This window comes from Gekko japonicus, unplaced genomic scaffold, assembly GCF_001447785.1.
Source record: "Gekko japonicus isolate JY-2015 unplaced genomic scaffold, Gekko_japonicus_V1.1 scaffold514, whole genome shotgun sequence".
NCBI classification, from domain to species: Eukaryota; Metazoa; Chordata; class Lepidosauria; order Squamata; family Gekkonidae; genus Gekko; species Gekko japonicus.
The window spans coordinates 440703-456355 of record NW_015168665.1 but is presented as its reverse complement, the minus strand read 5'-3'; the positions used below and the strand labels follow the sequence as shown (position 1 = coordinate 456355).

Genomic DNA, 15653 nt, shown 5'->3' with positions numbered 1-15653 from the left:
ACTATTTGTCCTGTACTGCTAAAAATAAATACGTACAATTCAGGGACTCCTTTCCCCCCCTTGCTGAGTTTTATACAAAGCTTTACTTGTTAACTAGACTAACTTTGTACTATTGCTTTAAAGATCTGCCTGTGTCAAAACATTTCCTCTGCGTGAGGCAGTAATATACAAAATCATCACAATGCCACTCTTGAAAAGACAAGAACCTACACAAAACCTTACTCTGAAGTGTGTACAAATTAATGCACCCCCCCAAAAAAAAAAACCCCACCCACCCACAAGTGGGGTTTAAAATGTCAAAAAGTACAGTGTCTTCTTACAAATAAAATACAAATGTATTCTTAATGAAAAATAAAATAACTGGAAAATTCATGCAAATCAGATAACTGTACAATGCAATTTAAAAAAAATTAAAAAAACACAATTGTTTATGTTCAGTATATGGAGAATACTGCATTTTTGTTAAGAGTCTTGAATTGGTAACACATAAATATAAGATTTCTTGTCATAATTAAGTGACCTGTTTTTTTTAAAAAATTGAGGCCATGGTTTAGAACAAAGCTGTCACACTGGAGAGCACTTCCCTCTTGTGTACTTAAATTTCATTATAATTTTTTTTCTGGGTTTCTCCTTCATTTTCAGCTTAATTAAGGACATCATGAGTTAATTACTTATACGAGTGAAGATATACATATATATGTATCTGTATATATCTATATAGATACATATTCTATTTAATGCTTTGGGATAGATTGAATTGGGTTAGCAGGTACTGTATATTGAAACAGAGGCACTATTAAATAAAAACAAAAATAGTTTGCAAAGCTAACTCTTTCCTTTTTTTTTTTTTGGTTTCTTTACATTCTTCTACATTTCATTTCCAAGTCATTACGGACGTGCTGGAGGGTCACCGTTAGCGGACCACGGACTTGTGGCTTTGTGTCTGTATCTCACTATTGCTTTCAAGTAGACATGACTCGTTTGGAGTGCTTGGTGAGTCTGGTTCACAGATGCAGTACACTATTTTGGAAGCATTGGTACTTTAAAATAGAATAATATACAAGTCTCTCTCAAACATTACAAAAGTCACATACACTGGGCTATCTGAAATTTATACTGAAAGGAAGTTATTAAGAAAACAGATCAAAGGACTTAATCTACCAATCAAGCAATGGAATTCACCCAAGGCTTTCCTAATTATATCCACTAACAAACATGGTCAGTGTCCTCCATGCTCATACTGCTCCTTCGGCTACTTGCTTTTGAAGCTCCAGGAGATACTGATGAGAGAAGTGGGTCAGTGACTCCGACGGGAGAGAGGGTATCGTCCATCAAGATGTCTTCCAGTTTGGATCCTACTTTTGTAGGGACCGTGTAAGTGCCAGCAGCAGACTCAGTTGCATTGGCCAGGCTATCGTGGAAACTGATAGTGCCATCAGTAAGGTCAAGAGTGGTTGTGCAAGACAGGTCTGGATGACGCTGTAAAATCTCTTGGCTGCAGTTGTCAAGGACAGGCTCTTGCTTGATAATCCTGTTCACCATCTCCGGTGAGCAAAGGCCTGTAGACGGGACGATGGAAAGTCCATGTGCTCGCGCCTGCATCTCAAGTTCCTATTGTGAAGACATACATGGAATGAAAAATGCATAAAAAAAAAGAAGTGGCCATTCTGGAAATTCAATAAATTCAATAACGACGTGATAGCGGGTTGCGAAGACAAACTACTTAGTGGTAACATGGACTCTGGGTCTACAGCCTGCAGCAAGTCAAGATGCCAGCTTGGCTCTCATATAGATTCCAGTAACACCATCAGTGGACCCAGCAACATCAGCCATACTGTCTCAGGTTCCTACTCCTGGCTCATCCTCTAATGTGATGTATGCCCATCGCATGTCAGCAATGCCCTTCCACCCCCTGCACTGGACAAACAGGCCAGTCCCTTTGACATTCAGACTCCATGAAATGGACATTATTTCCTTGAAGGTTTTTGTGTAGCATGGAATGCAAAATGTGCTCTACTGAAATCCTGTACGTAAAGCAGAGCTCAGACAGAACTAAAGCAAATATTCTCAAGGATTAAGATGCATTTAACAGAGACTTGGAAAGGAATTTTTTGCTACTTAATATAAGCAGGAGATGTCAAGAAAATAACAGTGGGAAGAAGCAAAGACAGTAACAAACCTTGCAGTATCCTAGAACTAAGTCTGACAAGCTCCAGGACTGCACAGCACCTTTGCCCCCTCAGGATTCTGGAGCGCTCCTACTTTGTGCACCAGTTTAGACCTTTGCGAGATAGCTCTGTTTCAGCTTTACTTTTTGTTCCTGGTCTTAGATGAGACTGACAGCGCAATCGTGGGGGGGGGGGTGCTCAGGAAGCTAAATGACTTTTGCATCAGCATATGTCCAAGATACGTCAGCATACTAGCCAGCTAGGATGGTGCAGGCCCCCAGCTCTGCTCTGCTGCTCTTGGGCACCAGCGGAGGCCTGTAGTGGCCACCTGTTGGTAGAACCAAGGTGTGCTGGCATGGTTTTGGAGGCATGGCCAGAGTTAGTTGGCTCCCTGAGCCCTTTCAACCTGGGAACACCCCCTGCTGGAGGTAGAAAGTTACACCAACAGAAAACATGGCATAGCCCATAGGCACCAACTGAACTGAAAACTCAAGTCACACACCCACACCCACACCCACTGCGGCCTCACCAGTTAGGCTTGGAGGAGCTCAGGATACCAACTACAGGCTCGGTCAATTACCTCCCTCCCTAGGGTGGCCAAGCCCGCTCCCCAGCACCCAATTGCGCCCCACCCACACAAAAACCTCAGCCAGGACATCTTACAACTCAGTTTGGGCACACAGCACGGGACTCTGTCTCAGAACTCCCTGCTGTGTGGACTTAGAGCAGGCAGCAAGGCACTTTGGTGGTGAGGAAAGCACAGAGAAGGCACTTAGCACTTCAGGGAGAACACTTAGCACGAACACCCAGAGAGGAGAGCAAAGTCCATACCCTGTGGCTGACCTCTCCCATTTCAGAGCCTTTGGAGGCTCGACCCAAAGGGGCAACCACGCACTGACAGGTAAGCAAGGGCATGAGTTCATGCAGGGGTGGCATAAGCCACAGCCGCACAGTACCATGGTCCCTGACATGCCATGGGAAAAGATCCCAGGAAAGTTTCCCAGGAGATCAAATGCTGTGGGTCAGGATGCTCTGTCATTTGCCTGTTTTCCACCCTTGGCAGAGGATAGGGTGTGGTTTGGGGGGGGGGGTGTCTGGCAGCTGCTCCACTATACATGGTGAACCTTTGACACATTTCCTTGCAGAATCAGAGGCTTGAGCAGCAGGTGAAGATGCTGCTGTGGATGGATCGCCAAGCAATCCATGAGCACTTCAACACAGGACAGGTGAGTGTAATTTGGATGGTACCATCAAGTGCCTCAAGGGGGGGTTTCATGGTGAAGCCCTCCCCCAAGGCTGCAATTGCGGAACCTTTCAGGACAACACATCCATGGCTGAGCCCAGCACGGCACTCATGCCCATTTGCCATGGCTGGCAATGTGGCTGGGCTGCTGGGAAGCATGCCCTCTGGTGAGAAAACACATAGGGTGGAAACAACAACCCCCCACCCCCTTCTGCCCCTTGGGGACCCTGTGCTCTGCGTGGGCATTGAGGCAGCTGCGGATGCCTATGGGCAGACAGCTCAAACCCCCTCCGCACTATCAGGTGCCTGTGTCTGCTGACAGGACTTGGTCCCTTTAAGGGGGTTGGATGAATGTGCTGCTGACAACGAGTGGACATCCTTTGGCTTGCCCCTCTCTGCCCCTTACCCGAGATGGATGCTGTACTCCACCCCCTTGCCACATGGCCCCTGATTGGTTCTGGTGGCCCTGTCCATCATACTGCCACTGCCTCCACTGACTGCAGCGGTGCAGTTGCTATGGATACTACCCCAGTTACGCTCAGAAAACACTGCAAAACCACCAATTTTGCTGGCTGCTGCATAACTTTTCATAGGGAATAGACTAGTGCCACTGTAGTTATGCAGCAGCTGGCACTGCAGTGCAGGCGTGGCACAGGATTACTCTGTAAAACTACAAATTGATTTAAGATTAAAATATAGTTGATGTACCTGCAGAACCTTTTCCTGATTCAAGTCAATTTAAAACTCTTGAGGGACAGGAAAAGAGATTTACTTCCTGAGTATTTTCCTGTGGTTCTCAATGATCCGATTCCAAATCAAAGTTGATTCCAAATCTCACTATCACTACAAATGTCTCCCCTGTGTATCCATCTCTGTCATCCAATCAGACAAGGGCTGCACTAATTTCTACATATGTCAAAGCATTTGGTCAAGAGGGCTACAGAATTATCATGGCCACCCAACTGTTTTCTAGACAGATTTACTTTTCTATAGAAAACACCACATATGCAGCTCCACTATATACACACTTCAATCAACAAACCTGTATTCTGAGCAAAAGGTGCCTGTTGGCATGTTCCAGTTTCTTTTGTCTGTTTTCTAGTTCTTTTGTGCGCTGCTGTTCTCTTTGGAGCTTACGGATATAGTCCACAGAGGCCTTTAAAATAGTTCCCTTATTCCAGCGCATGTCCCTGCAAGACCAATATAGACCATTCAGTTTATTTTAAAAAGTACTGGGGGAGGGAAAGCTATTTATGATACAGTAACTAAATTTAAATACTTTTTTTTGTTTGGTTCCAGATAAAATAAAAACAGAATAGCTTCATTACACTAGGGGGAGCAGCTGGTTAACTTATTTCCTGGTATCTTACAGAAGAAACTCAGACTCTTACTATCTGTGGCACCATGCCTAAATACAGAAAACAACCAAATCCTTGAGTTCTGCTTAGCAACGCTCAGTTTCCTCTGCCCTTTTCAAGAAATTAAGCCTCGGTAACCCTCACTAACCTCTGAAGCTATCTGCTCACTGATTTTAAAAAAGGGAGCTTGGGATCTCCCTTAAATATTCTAGTTTGCTGTATAAACCTGCCCAGCTTTAGCATTATACTCAAATCTTTTTTTTTTTATAACTCTTTTTATTTGATTTTTTACAAACCATCACATCATTTAACACTTATTATATAACAGGTAACATTTTTTTCCATTAACATTTACTTTTTTTTTTTGTATAACATATAATTTATAACTTATAAAATTTCAATTGGGTTAAACAATGCACTTACGCAACTAGTTCTTCCTATTATACTTCCTACAGGTTCAGGTGGCCGCTCTTAGGGGCAGGGCTTGGGGCATCCCCAACCACCTCCAGAACAGTCTACAAATCCCCCTGCCAGAGCAATGAGGGAACCTAGCAACCCTAGGGGAACCGCAGGTACAGAATTGAAGGAAACATCAACAATCGCACCCCTTCCCTTTGCAAAAGAGTCTCTGTGGGATCCAAGACTATTTACTCATTTATTCAGAAAACTTATATGCCACCTCTCAAGACCTCCAGTAGAATTCATTCACTATGTTGTACAATGGGAACAAATATTTTACCATGGGGGAAGAAGTAGAGCTGAAGTCCTAGCAATGTAATCGACTTAATTCTATCCTACATCTTACGCTACAAGAATATCCCAAAGCTTAAGCTCACTAGGAGGAATATTAACTCATTTCACAAAGAAATTTACCCACAAATTTATTATTTGATGTGACAGTACTTACGGGTCATTCGATTTGGGTATCAAAGTGCCCAGTTCTTTTATACGATCATTAATATTGAATCGCCTTCTTCGTTCAACTTTTAAGAAATCAATACAAATTAGCAATCAGGAAACATAAACAACACACAGTTCTTGCAAACACAGAAGTCCTGCTGTGACTATTTAAAGATTTTCATAGCTGATGCATGTTTGCTTGTCCACAAAACATGCAACATTTGACAGAGCCATAGAAGGAACACAAACAAGGGGCTGGAGGGGGAACCTTGTTTCTATTGTGCCTCTTTAAATTGCAACATTTCTTTATGACACGAGAATAATCAAAAAGTGGACCCACACCATCCACTTGCAAGCAGCACTCCCCCGGAAGACAGTAGCAAGTTTTGCCTGTCAATTAGATAATCCTCACCTTTCCCTCCAAAAATAGGAAGGGTACGAAAAGATATCCTTTAGACCTTATAGATAAATTAATAGACAAGATCTAGCTGTATTTTGCCAAGGTACCCTACATTTGCTAACCCACAGTCCCCATTTAAGGATCCACATTGTTAAATGCAGGTTATTAAAAAAATAGCTGTACCAGATTCTGCTTTGGCAGATATTTCTGTGAGTGGGAGAAATGCCCTAATTTTCATGACATGTATTGAATGTGGCCTAGGTTTATTTTGTATGAAGCTAATCCCACCAACCTTTCAGAGTCCTACAATAAGAAAGGAACAGAATTTCAGTCAAGTAACATTAGACATAAATAAAAAAGAAGAGTATGATCTAAGGGAATGAATGGGTTACCCAGCGATCCTTCAAAAACTATCCTGCTTTTTTGTTTGTTTGTTTAAAAGGGCAGCGTAGTGCCCAGTTTTTGAGACCTGCATTTGAAAATCCCCCTAAGCCTTTGTTGATCAAAACTTACTTAGAATACAAACCAATGACTCTTCACCTACTCAAGCACTGCTGAACAGAAACAGGAGACTACTGCTATTCTTTCTGGTGCACGTTTCCTGATTTCAAGGAGGATTGTGAGGTAAAATTGCATCTACCGTGTCAAACCTCTCGCTCCTGTCAAGTCTCAGTTAAATATAATCAGAAGTAGAAACACGAGACTTACTCAAATTGTGGTTATCTTTCTTTTGCCTCTCTTTGGCCAATGCTCTTGCCTCAGACTCTGTGGGAAATACACATGCTGAGCATGTTAATGAAGTAGTTAGAATTAAGGAAGTGTAAGAAAGGCAATCAATATCAGCAAACTAAAAACATTTCACAATCTCTGGTTCATGGTTTTTCAACATGCACACTTGATGAAAAGTATCTCCTAAGTATCTGCAGATATTTGCTGTGGAGAAGCTTGCAGGGTGTGTGTGTGGGTGGTGGTGGGGAGGACAGGGATACCAGCCTCCAGGTGGGACCTGAGGATTCCCTAGAATTGTGGACCATCTCCAAACTACAGAGATCAGTTTCCCGGAGAAATTGAATGCTTCGGAGAGTGGACTCTATGACATTGTACCACAATGAGGTCCCTGTCCTCCCCAGGCTCCACCTCCAAAATCCCAGGAGATTCCCAGCCTGGAGCTAACAACCCTAACCCCCCACCCTCCCACCAGTGGCCAGGAGGGGGGGACCTAGGAACCCTGTGCTTCAGGCTAGGATGTAAATTGTATTCCAGGCTAAGTTATCATCAGATTTGAACCCTAAACTTTCAAGAAGCTACAGACACTTAACTTAAGATGCTAGCATTGTCCCTGTTACCCAGAATAGTTTTCTTTAGCAATCAATTTAAACATTCAGAAAAACATGCTCTTAATACCATACCACTCCCAAATGCAAAATAAGGACTACACGTATGACCAGCATGTCAGAAAGAATTCCAGCCTGACTTCACTCAACAATATAAGGGTTTAAAACAGGTCATCTGATACCCTGGTCGTTTCCATACTATTTGGGAAAGCTTACAAGTTTCAAGGCACTTCTAGAGGTGACCTTCCCCAAGCAATGGACACTGCAAATTCCAAAATAAAATGGCTAGATTCCCGTCCAGTAGCACCTTAGAGACCAACAAGATTTTGAGGGGTATGAGGTTTCAAGAGTCAAAGCAACCTCCATCAGATAAGATGCTCACTGGACTTGAATCTAGTTGTTTTACTGCAAACCAACATGGCTACTCTCTGAAACAAAATACAATGGGAAGTATCTTTTAGAAGAAGTGACAGTTTATTAGGGGCAATCTGAGACACCATTGCTGGGACCTTCTGTAAAGAAAATGCTTTTCTTAATGGCTAGTGTTTGTCTAACCCTTGGTTCAGGCCTGGTATTGGGCCTGTAGTAAAAACTTCCAGAGTGACAAAGGAGTGAATCTTCTCCCCAGAAACAGAGATAACACTGAGAACACTTAGTAACCTTGGAGAAATTGCTCCCAGCTGTGGCTGATAAGGAGACTGGGATGCTGACCATTAGGCACATTCCAGCCAATTAACCCTGTAACACCTCCATGTAGGCGGGTTGAGAGTTATGCTGCAGATAACTTTCAATTCCCTCCTTCCTACCGTAATATTATGGATTAGCATGGGATATTATGGGGTACCAGTTACATGGTAACCTAGGAAGGTTGACATCACTTTTTGGACCCACCATTGGGTAAGGCCAAATCCAAGGAGAGGCCAGTTTCCTATAAGAATCCATGCCACTCCTGCTATGGTTCTGGTTGCCGGGTGCTATGGACATCCTTTGTCAATAGTACCAGTGGCAATCCGCACTGGGGCTGTGACTACTGAGCCTAGTATGGTCCAGTAGTTCAGTACCCCAAACTATGGAGTTCCAGTTTACTTATGCCTGGATGGGCTAAGAAGCAACTACTACGTATGCTGATCAACTGCAACTTTGTCTTTGGGGAAAGGTAACATTTTATTAGTGCCTTATGTTTCAGTTAGGCTGGATAAGCTAAGAGTTTGTTATTTTTTACCTCTACTGTCTTGCCTTGTGTTTTCCTGCACCTAAATAAACTAGAAAATATTTTACTTTGATAATTCTTTGTGTTCTTTGTGTTACCAAGTCTCAAAGCCTAAATCCTGTTTGCCTAGACCTTTGACCACTCTCACCCAGGAAGCTTTTTTGTCTCCTTTTGACTTTTGAGCTGCAGCTCCCGTCTGCAGATTTGTTTTGCTGTTCCCGAATAAGACAGGAGTTTTGGGTTCCCTTTCTCCTGGGCTGGTGGCAACTGCATAATAAGGGACCTGGTGGCAGTTCTACCTGAAGTCTTTTGTTTAGAGTTTTGTTTTATTCTTGTGGAAACAGGAAAGAGAACTTTCCCCCTCTTTCTCCTATTGGGTGATTTTTGTTTGCCCGGTTTGGGTAAAGCCCTGTGCCTTAGTATATTTTGGTAAACTTTTACACCTTCAGACTAGCAGGAATCACGGCAGGAGATGGCTGAGATCAGTTGCCTGGCATTCTGTTTATACTTTGGACACCAGTTTATCTAACATGTTTTTATCCCACCCTTCTTCCAAAGAGCTCAGAGCAGCTTGTGTAGTTCTCTGCTCCTCTGTTTTATCCTCACAGCAACTCTGTTAAGTAGGTTAAGCAGAAAGAAAATGATTCTTCCATAGTCAGGTAAGCAAGGCTCATGGCTCATCATGGGTTTGAACCTACGGCTTCCCAGACCTAGTCTGATACCACAGTGATCTTCTGCTAAAATTTTAGGACCAGATGTCAAGAACAAGCCACATTGTGTGCATGAGGTTAATAAGCTTCAAATTCCCTGCAAGTAGAATGAAGATGCAATCGTTTTTCATGGGAATAAGCCCCTTGACTAAAAGGAGACTTGCATCTGAGTAAACCAGGTATGGGGTGGTCTGGGAGGTCAAAACAGCCATGGAAAAGCATTCAGTCTGGTCTCAGGGACCGTCGTTCCAGACCCTGGAGCCCTACTCAGAATTAAGCCCTATTTTATTTAATGATGCTTGGCTCATTTCACTTTTGGTTAGTGTTTGAACCATTCTCTTAGTTTTTGAGATCCATTCCTTGTTTTATTCGCACCTATGCAGTGGAGGGAGCAGTTCACTTGTCTTTAGCAGCAAGTGCTGCTTGACAGTGGCAAATTTGCTAGAAGACAGACTGTTTGCCACACGAATGAACTAATCCCTAGATCTACTCATCAGATTTGTTACCTTTGATTATGGTAAATTCACCTGGGGAACTCATTCGTGGTGAAGATCACAGTAGCCGTAAAACAGCTCAATGCATCAGATGAAATAATCTCTGACTCATAAAAACTTATGCTGGAATACATTTTGTTCATTTTTAAGGTACCGCTGGATTCCTGTTTTATTTTCCTGATACAGACTAAAATGAATACCCATCTGCAATTATATAGAATTTATATACTTCTCTGCCTAATCTAGTGCAGAATTACTTCTTCTCCTCTTAAGAACATAAGAACATAAGAGAAGCCAATGTTGGATCAATGGCCCATCCTGTCCAACACTCTGTCACACAGTGACCAAAAATACCGTGTACCATCAGGAGGTCCACTAGTGGGGCCAGGACACTAGAAGCCCTCCCACTGTTGCCCCCCCTCTCCAAGCACCAAGAATACAGACCATCACTTGCCCCAGACTGAGAGTTCTTGTCTATACCTTGTGGCTAATAGCCACTAATGGACCTCTTCTTTGTACACCAGATGTTGTCATTTCCAACAATTACTGTAGCCTGACTCTGCACTATGCTTGCCAACTCAGGAGGTGCCTGGAGATCTCCTGGAATTACAACTGATCTCTGGACTTCAAATATCAGTTCCCCTGTGGGCCCTGGCAACTTCAGAGAATGAACCTTATGGAATTCTATCCCTGCTGAGCTCCCTCCCCTACCGAAACTTCACCCTACATAAACACTACCCCCCCCCAAATCTCCAGGAATTTACCAAGCCAGAGTTGGCAACCATAATGTACACATATACAAACGCAGAGTGAACACTTCATGCAGCATTCTACCAGCACATACCGCAATTGTCTAAGGCATACTTAAGTACAAATACCAGGGTGAATATGCAATGGGGGGGGGGAGAATGTGGATGGCTGTTTTCAAGCACGGCCTAGCTCCTAAAAATAGTATCCTTTAAAACACTGCTCTTACCTGTAAGTTCCCTTTTTATATTAGGAAGGTTAGCAGGACAAGAATTGCTGATGTTGAGTCCTGGAGGAGGCATGCCTTGATTGCCATAGAGGTCTACCAGATTACCAGAGACAGGTAGCTGTGAAAGGATGAAAGAGGAAATGGATTATTTCCTGCATTCCAACCAGAATTCCTTGATACAGGAAGCCAAAGCACCAATCACCATCATGTTTATATCATTTCACAATTGCAAATGCAGTTCTATGTAAAAGAATGCACATTATTCATAGATACAAATTATAGGCAGTTGTGTTAGAAGTTGTGTAACACACACAAACAAAAATTTAGAAGCACAATACTTTCTTCATTAGGAACAAATACAGTATCATAAAGTAGTACGTTTTTGAGTTCCTTAGACTTCGACATTAAGTTGTTTGTTTAGCGAGAGACAGCAAAATCAAAGGGGAGAAAGGAGTATGCTGGACTATGGTGGAAAAGCCCCATCTGGAGCAAAGGATGTCCTATGAAGACCAGGTCTTCCAGCTCTGGTGTTCAGAGGTCTACTGCCTAAGCATGAAGAGGTTCACTTGAGTAACCTTGTTGACTAGTAGCCATTGATGAGCCTCTCCCCCATGAATCCATCTCAGCCCCTTTTATAGCTGTATCTTTTAAAACTTTAGTCTACCTAGGTCCCTGCCACACAGCAGGGAAACGGAGGGCTGATCTGCGGCAAATGTGAGCCGCACCAAAGTTGGAACGCCGCAGCGGGATCCCACAGATCCCCGGAGCCGCGGCGCGTCACTCCCCGGCACGATCAGATGCCGGGGAGGAAGAGTTGGCTGGGAGGGGGAGGCTGCCGAACTGCGCATGCTGGAGCATGCGCAGTACGGCAGGGGGCCGGGAAGCACCAGCGCAAATACAAGCCGGCCGATCCCACGGCCCGGCTTGCGGCGCTCCAACGGATTCCACCACCTCGGTAGGTGGTTCTGTTTTCCTGCGCGGTATCGCCGGTAGGGACGGAACCGGGACGGATCCGGCACGCTCCCCAGATGTTGAGGTGGGATCGTGCCGGTTTGCTCCGCCCCCGTTCCGTCCCGCTCCCGGCCCAACTGGCCTCGTATGAACGGGGCCCTAGTGTGAAGAAGAGTTTGGTGTGATTCAAAAGTTTGCTTTCTTTATTCGGTCTTAAATTAATACACAACTGTTACAGTTGGATTAATTCAGGGATATGGAGCCTAGGACAAAGCTGCTGGTGCTGCTGCTACTACTACTACTACTACTACTACTACTACTACTACTACTACTACTATTGCCATCGCCATTGTTGAAATGGATTTTTGGAAAAGGATAAATTAGCCTGTTTTAGTAATCTTTGAAAATATCGTAAGCAAAATGATCAGAGTGGGGATTTGTCTTGTTAAAAACATACTGCTTAAGATATTGAACAATAACAACATGGCACACTTTGTTATGGAAATTGGAGTAGTCATCTGTTAATTTCTTTAAAAAGTGGTAGTGCTTCTTACACACTCTAAGACTCAGAAAGCATGAATTGTTTTTTAGCAATGTATATTGCCATTCTGTAGCCAATCTAGATCAAACACATTTCACTTGTGACCCTTCCTAAGGAGGAAAAGGCCCACTGCAGAAATTTACAGCATCACAATTTATGCTTCTCATGGAAACAGCCTTTCACCATTCTCTGAAAATACTTAAATATCAACTGAGCACAGCTACCACTGTAGGGAACAGGGCCTAAACCTTTGCAACAGAACAACAGAATCGTTGTTTGCTCTGAAGAACTATTAATAGGCTGCAGGCCAATTACTTCCCCTGCTGGATTTTTAAAATATACCTTTGTTAGAAGCTTGAGATCTCTTTGCTGCACATTTTAAGAATGAGCATGAAAAAAGTCTTTTATAGAGAGGCAGGCATTGCTCTTCTAAAGCAAGTTTCATTTAACTGATGTCAATACAGCAAGAAACTACATTTGAATTTTATTTTTAAAGGAGATCACAGTATGACTTTTGGATGCTTATCCCAAGTGGATAAACTTACTGAGTCTTAGCACTACTCTGCAGTATAGTCCTATTTTCTCTACTGATCATGCATGGGTGGTGGCCAGTCTCCTCAATAGGACATCATGGCAAGGATAAAGTCATTAAGAGAAATGTCTTAATTCCTTTTTACCCAATTTCTCCCTTAAATCCCACAATCCATGTCCTTTCCTCTTTAGGAATCTAGAGTCTGTTTTGAATCGAAAGGAAAAAAAATTGAAGAAAGGAGGAGCAGGAAGGGAGGTTCTGCAAAATTTCAGAATTTCACTCTGTATATGTTCAGAGGTGGGCAATGTCTTCCCAAACATTCCTATTCTCCTGCTAGAGTACCTTGTGGTGCGTGACATCACAAAGCCTGCAAGGGCTGAAGATACAAAGGGGCTTACAGAGCACCACAGTGTGATGTGATGGAAAACTACAAACAGAAATCAAAGATAATTTTTTTAAAAAAGAGAGAGAGAAAGAGAATTTTAAAAAATCAATTACTATATCTAAAAAAATGAAAAAGAGGAATTTCTCTCCCCACAGGAATGCTAGGCAAGGATACTAGGCTTGCATCTTTCAGAGATGGGAAAGTGGAGGAAACATGGTATTGCCCAGCAGTTGTAACAGGTACTCAACCACTTTTACTCCTGAAGTCACTGAGGAATACATTCTGTTCAGCAGCTAGGGTTGCCAGACACCTCAGTTTGGTAGGGGTTGCCTGATTTGGAGGGGCTTCTTCCTGCCCACCAGCCAGCTGGTGGGCAGGGGAAAGCCCCAAACCCAGGAGCAACCACCCAGCCTGCTGGAGAGAGGCAGGGGCCGTGTGCCTGCACTCTAAGCCCCAAATTCGGGGCTTGGAATGCAGGTGCACGCGGCCTCCCTGCCACCTCTCCCCAGCAGCACTGCTCCCCAACATGATGATGTCACTTCTGTGTGACATCATCATGTTAGGGACTCCCCACCACCTCCAGTAACACTCCCCAAAGTCCCCAGCTGGGAACTCTGAGGGAACTTTGCAACCCTATCAGCAGCCCAAGCATATTTAACATATATTCCTCTGTATCTCCCAAATCCAAGCTATGCTCCGTATAACGGGTCAAGAAAAGTATATAGGCTGTCAGAAGGGCCAAGAGCATAGACTCTCAGAAGGTTGTGAGCCCAGAAGGAGAGAGAGAGAAACTGGCCCTCTGAGTACACAGAGACCAATGGCAAGGAGAAAATCACATTCTGGGCGATTTCTCACTAGAGCTGCCTCGCAGCACAGCACCGTTTGCCTCGACACAAACATGTCAATTTCACATCCGAAGCTCCGGGGCTGCATTTTGACTTGGGGCTTTGCCCGATTTCCTCCGCAGTTTCGTGATCCTGGTTTTTGAGGATCATGAAACTGCGGAGGAAATCGGGCGAAGCCCCGAGTCAAAGGCAGCCCCGCAGCCTCGGGTGTGAAATTGACATGTTTGTGTTGGGGCAAACGGCGCTGTGCTGCGAGGCAGCTCTAGTGAGAAATCGCCCTCTGTTAGACCAGAAACATGCAACCATTACATACAATCATTTGTTTCTCTTACGTTGGGTGAAACAGATATTGATGAAGAGGTAATATTTATGTTAGAGACTCAACCAGTAAAACATGCTAGACTCTAATTTTTAATAAATGCTTGTGCTGGGGATAGGGTATTCTGAAAATCAGATACTTAGTCAACAGGAAAACAAACAACCTCCCCATAAAAAAACCCCCAAACCCCTCAGTGTAAATCTATGTACCGTATTTGCCATTTGTAGAGCAGGATCCATTAAACCAAAGATTTCTTCATTGTAACTGGATTCCAAACTGATTATGTCATCAATTACATCATCCATCTGTAAAAACAGGTAAAGCATGGATGAAATAAGTTAGATTTAACTGCGTTATTAGTCCTTTCCAGGAGTTCCATTTGGGGGTAATCCAACTGTGTGTACCAGGTGTATGCATTACTTGTGACAACCTTGATACGAGCAGTCACCATTTGGTCTGAATATGGCACCATGTGTATTCAGAGCTAAAAATAAGTATGGGGCTTCTTTTAATTTGAATAGCACTTTTGGAACTGAAGATACACTTAGTGCACTATTCAGATAAAATGGTGACTCAGGAAGACTGCAGGTACCAAACGATCCTGGTACACACGGTTGGATAACCTCAAATATAATGCATGGGGAAAAAAATTACAAATCAACACACATGTAGAAAAGACAATATGCCCAGACCTTCAGCCATTCCCCTTGTAGCTTAGAGGCACTGAGTACTACATAATTCAGTATGGCAACTATGACCTCGAGTTCTGCTTCAAGACCATGTGTAATGTTCTGTACTGTGATGTGATGGAGAGCCCCTCTGTGCTAGGAATGAGTACACCCCATGTCTTTATCTCTGCCACACCAATATCCACTCCCAAGCCCTCAGAGCTATGTGTGCTCACGTATAAGTCTTCCCACACACTCAGTTCTTTACTAATAAAACAGAAGCATAGGAGGAACCCCAACAGAGAATTGGAAGAATCTGCTGGGGTGCAGATGCCTGTGTCAGAATCACAGTTCTTCACATTTGAAGAGCAGATAAGCAGGGCTCTGGAATCAGGCACTGCAATTCCCAGGGATTGGTGTGCTGAAACAATGTGTATTCTCACCACAAATGCCCCAAGCAGATACACTCTTATAGCATGTTCCCACTAAAGGTTTAAACTGATTTCAAACCAATTTAGCTGCCAACCAAGGAACCGATCAGCGGGTCTATGAATAGGATGAAGATTGCTAACCAAGAATGATCAAAACCTGCTCAAAACAAGTTTCCACGATTTGGGGG

General features: G+C 43.5%; 1 protein-coding gene across 5 annotated transcripts in view; it reads right to left on the bottom strand.

Annotated features, from left to right (window-relative positions):
- Positions 1-746: 746 nt before the first annotated feature.
- MITF (microphthalmia-associated transcription factor) overlaps positions 747-15653 on the bottom strand; it is a 197655-nt gene continuing 182748 nt past the window's right edge. For 4 of the 5 annotated variants that reach the window (XM_015415296.1, XM_015415297.1, XM_015415299.1 and 1 more), the window contains exons 5-10: positions 14576-14671; positions 10794-10911; positions 6778-6852; positions 5677-5752; positions 4454-4601; positions 747-1611 (exon numbers count right to left, since the gene is read on the bottom strand). In XM_015415296.1, coding sequence (XP_015270782.1) covers positions 1207-1611; positions 4454-4601; positions 5677-5752; positions 6778-6852; positions 10794-10911; positions 14576-14671 — 918 coding nt within the window. In that variant the 3' untranslated portion in view covers positions 747-1206. The remainder of the gene's footprint in view (positions 1612-4453; positions 4602-5676; positions 5753-6777; positions 6853-10793; positions 10912-14575; positions 14672-15653) is intronic. The other variant, XM_015415298.1, reaches the window with a different exon arrangement.